Below are 4,274 nucleotides of genomic sequence, written 5' to 3' on the forward strand. Positions count from 1 at the left end.
AATAATGACATGATATATGAAAAGCTATTTACCAAGGCTCAAATCTTAGAAGGTGCCTTTAGACAAAGATGAATTAATATCTAGATAATGTAATTACTTCAATTAAAATCAAATGTTTTGCGACATAAAGACATATTTAAAGTTTTCCATATGATTAGAGAATATTTGAAATATTTAAAATAGAAGTACTAGTTTGAGAATATTTAAAGAGGTGATTTGGGAGTACTTCAAAACTATTAAAAAAAAAAGATTATTCGATTCGTTGCAAAGACGAGACTTCGGAAAATTTAGGAGACCATCACTCTTTATTTATTCTTCTTTTGGTAAAGAAAGCACAGGCACAGAAAACATTAAAGCGGACGAAATTCTTCCAAACGAGAACAAAATGACGGGGATTTCGCTTTTACGCACTGCATGGAAAACATGTATCGCTTAATAATTTAAGGAGGTTTCAAAGACAAGATGGATAATACTTTTTGAAGTGATAAAGTATGAAGATTAATTAAAGTGCGAGGAGATTTCCAATAAGAGACTCACCAGTTTGAGAGAGAACAGGGAAGCAAGATTTGGAAGAAAACAGTTGAGAAAAATGAATTCTGAAGTTTTCAATGCTGCCAAGGATGGCAATACTGATTATATCAAGAAACTGTACAAGCAAAACCCTCGAGAAGTGAGGGAAGTTACGTTTAGAGGCAATAGTGTCCTTCACATCGCTGCGAGGGAAGGCCATTTGATGTTGGTTCAATGGATTCTACAAAACGGGTGCTGTAATTCTGGAGCTCGCAATGCTGATTTCAATACACCGCTGCACGAAGCTGCTAAGCGGGGAAACGCTGAGATTATAACTACTCTTCTGCAATACAACAAGTGCGCAGCCAATAAACGCAATCAGTTTGGAGAGTCGGCTCTGATAATTGCTTCAGAGCATGGCCATGTTGAAGCAGTTGGGATTTTGTTGGATGCTACGCTGCTATATATCATCCTCTGGCCAAGGGAAGACCACCAAACCTGCCTTCACGTGGCTGCTTACGGACAACATTTAGGTATTCCTTACCATCAAATCTCAATTTATGATAACGTTATCAAGAATTTTAACTTTGAAGTAGTTTTTCTATCTATGTTGTATGAGTAGTAGTTGATATCTATTTATATTAGATAGCTTTTAGCTAAAGTAATAGTTGGATGGACGATCTTATAGAAAATCTTGATGCTTCGCTGCTGTGAACATGATGCAGAAGTAATGAGAGCAAAGTGTTCCATTGACTCTCATTAGAAACTGGTTCTTGTGACCCACTATTCAACCAATAAATTTAACTAAAAAACTACATTCTTGATTCTAATAACAATATTACAATTGAACACTCCATAGAAAATATTTCCTACATATCAATTAAAACAATATCAGTTTGTAATGTTACATTTAGATCATATTATGTCTCTCTTTGTAATGTTATAATATGCTAATATCAATCTACCATTATTGCATTTCTACAAACTATATTATGCGGGGGGTTCTCAGAACTGTTACTATACCATTGTCTATGGGCCTTGGGATGGGCATAAATAAAGTTTCCCATATGCTTGGATGATTTATTTGCTAGATGTAAAGCGTCATTGCTAACCTCAATTATAATTACCCTAGCTTTGTTGTATTGCCTAAGACTGCTATCATTTTCCATCTATTGATTTAAACGTGGATGTGTTGCAGAGATAGTAAGGCTGATACATCAGAGGCGTTGTTTCTGCAACATGACGAAGCTCATTATGATTATGCGTGACATCCACGGTGCTACTCCATTGCATTTGGCTGTTCATGGGAGGAACGTAAAAATTGTGAGTGAAATTTTAAACACAGAATTCACTTGGGGGTTTTTCAAGAATATATTTAACAAAAGCTTAATGACAAAGAAGGATAAGTTTGGAAGGTGTGCAGTACATTTGGCAACAATCATGGGTGATAAGGAGATGATGAATGAATTCCTATCTAAAATGCCTTATTGCACTGAAATTTATAGTAAGGACCTTAAGACTGCTCTACACTTTGCCGTAGAACACAATCAATTTGAGATACTGGAGATGCTTCTCCCTCAAGACAAGATAGAAGAAATGGCAGAAGTGGTGAAATACGACCGAGACATTTCTGGAAATACTCTGCTACACTTGGCCATCATCAATGGAGTGGATCCAGAGGTTTGGGGTTTTATATACGCAGCTTTAATTTTTTCTCTTTTACAAACATTATGATATTGAAATCATTCTACCTTTTTCCTTTGCTTTCCACTGTAGTGAAATTATTAAGATAATGTTATATATAGCTAGTAGAATCTGTTGTGCAAAATTATCTTTGCACAATTGACATCAGAAGCTATACATAATTACATCATAAAATTACATGTCAAACACTATTAAGATACTAATAATAAGATTGTATCCCTTCCTTACTTTGCAGCTTGTAGAATATCTCTTACCATTTGTAGATGTGAACGCTATCAACAGTGAAGGACTTCGAGCAATTGACAAAGTTGATCCTGTAGCTTTTGAAAATGAGTCCAATTCAACCAAGATCACCTGGATCCTGGAAGAGATCGGAGGATCTCGAAGTTATATAGGAAGTTCCAGAGCTTCAAAATCAAATCCACTGCATTTCAAAGAAGAAAGCAAAGGAATTGAGAGAATAATGGACGTGGACACTCTTGTGGCATCACTCATTGCAACCATCACATTTGCAGCCATTTTTACTGTACCAGGTGGAATTGATGATAATGATAGTGATAGTGGAATTAATAGTAAGAGTGTAAGAGTTTCCCCTGCACATGGTCATGGTGGAGATGTTTCTATGAATACTAATAGTGGAGTTGCTCGACTCACATTGAACACTCTATTTCAAGTGTTCTTGTTCTCTGATAGCCTTGCCATGTTTGCTTCCCTCACAGTTGTTATTGCCTGGTTATATCGAGAACGTTTACAAACAAAGCTTATTGCAGATCGATCATTGATAGCCAATTTATCACTTTTGAGCTTGGGGACCTCCGTAGTTTCCACTGGACTTGCATTCTTGAGCGCAACCATCCTCATCACGATACCCTCTGACCAAAACTCTGCAAATACAGAGCATCAGGGCAAATATAGATTGTTGTTATGGGGTGAGGTGTTCACAGCGTTTTCTGCACCGGCTCTTTCGCTCATTTTCCTCTCAATTTTGTGGGCAATCGAGTATCATTTCAAAGCAACAGCCGAAATTCGAACCCGACTTAGGATGCAACTTAAAGAAGCCCTCATCCATATAATCCCACCGTTTGCTATTGTATTGGGGATTATTATTGGTTATGGGTGTACTAAAGTTTGAAAGAACAGTGGACAATATGTTTTCTCTAAGCCTTCATTTGATTTCATTAAAAAGTAATATAAAAACTGTTTTAAACAGAGTATAGTTCTGGTATCATAAATCATTCTATCTACAATAACTAAATTTATTCTTATTGATGTTACCGTAAATCGCATATTAACCTTATTGTATTAAGGTAATTCAGGCTGTGAAATTGGTTGAGTTTTAGCGACATCTTCTTAAATCATGATTAGAGTGCAAAAATAAAGCCTCGAACTGTAATATTATTAATCAATCAAATTGACGTTTAATGCAGTTATTGGAGAAAATATCAAATCACACACACACATATATATATATATATAATTATTCTTATATACGACTAGATGTTTGTCATAAGAGGAAGAATATTGTATAGCATTAGAGTCACTCTGGGAGAAATAAATAACACTAATGAATGGTTCATAAGGCACAACACTTGGTGAAGGTTTTGCAAATGGGGTTGCAAGCTTTGGGTTTAACCAAGGAGGAAACTCCATAGTTAAGCACGCTGAAGCTGGGAGTAGTATTGGGATGAGTGACCTCCAGGGAAGTCCCTGTGCTTCACCCCTGTAAGCATCACCTAGATCCAATTAGTGCTAAGTATTCCATTTATTCTAATAAGAGATGGATTAATCATGTTGAATCACTACTCATGAAACATGGATCAGTGAGTTTGACTCAAAATCACACACTTAAATCCTAATAGTAATATCATAATTTGACTTGTGGAAATTATCTCCTACTTATCAACACTAGATAGCCTTGACAAAGGTGAATATTTATAGAGAAAAAAGTTCATTATTCATAACCATTTAATGACAATAAAAAAAATTATGTTTTTGATTAAGAATTAAAATTGATATTTAAAAGAGACATGAACCCCTGATCTTCAAAAAAAAGAGACTCT

At 35.5% G+C, this 4,274-nt stretch overlaps 1 protein-coding gene across 1 annotated transcript; it reads left to right on the forward strand.

Moving 5' to 3' along the window:
- The first annotated feature begins 552 nt into the window (after window positions 1-552).
- Window positions 553-3,369, forward strand: LOC149549808 (protein ACCELERATED CELL DEATH 6-like). Its single transcript, XM_089794971.1, has 3 exons — window positions 553-1,043; window positions 1,709-2,190; window positions 2,450-3,369. Exons 1-3 carry the CDS (start codon window positions 590-592, stop codon window positions 3,344-3,346), a joined length of 1,833 nt encoding a protein of 610 aa, XP_089651097.1. The 5' UTR covers window positions 553-589; the 3' UTR covers window positions 3,347-3,369.
- The last annotated feature ends 905 nt before the right edge of the window (window positions 3,370-4,274 follow it).

This window comes from Cupressus sempervirens, chromosome 7 (assembly GCF_028749045.1).
Source record: "Cupressus sempervirens isolate cs-2001-9-10 chromosome 7, ASM2874904v1, whole genome shotgun sequence".
Lineage (NCBI taxonomy): Eukaryota > Viridiplantae > Streptophyta > Pinopsida > Cupressales > Cupressaceae > Cupressus > Cupressus sempervirens.

Coding starts and splice junctions, on each gene's coding strand:
- LOC149549808 (XM_089794971.1), top strand. CDS start 590: ATGAATTCTGAAGTTTTCAATGCTGCCAAGGATGGCAATACTGATTAT. Junction 1,044..1,708: donor TGCTTACGGACAACATTTAG/GTATTCCTTACC, acceptor GATGTGTTGCAG/AGATAGTAAGGCTGATACAT. Junction 2,191..2,449: donor TCAATGGAGTGGATCCAGAG/GTTTGGGGTTTT, acceptor CTTACTTTGCAG/CTTGTAGAATATCTCTTACC.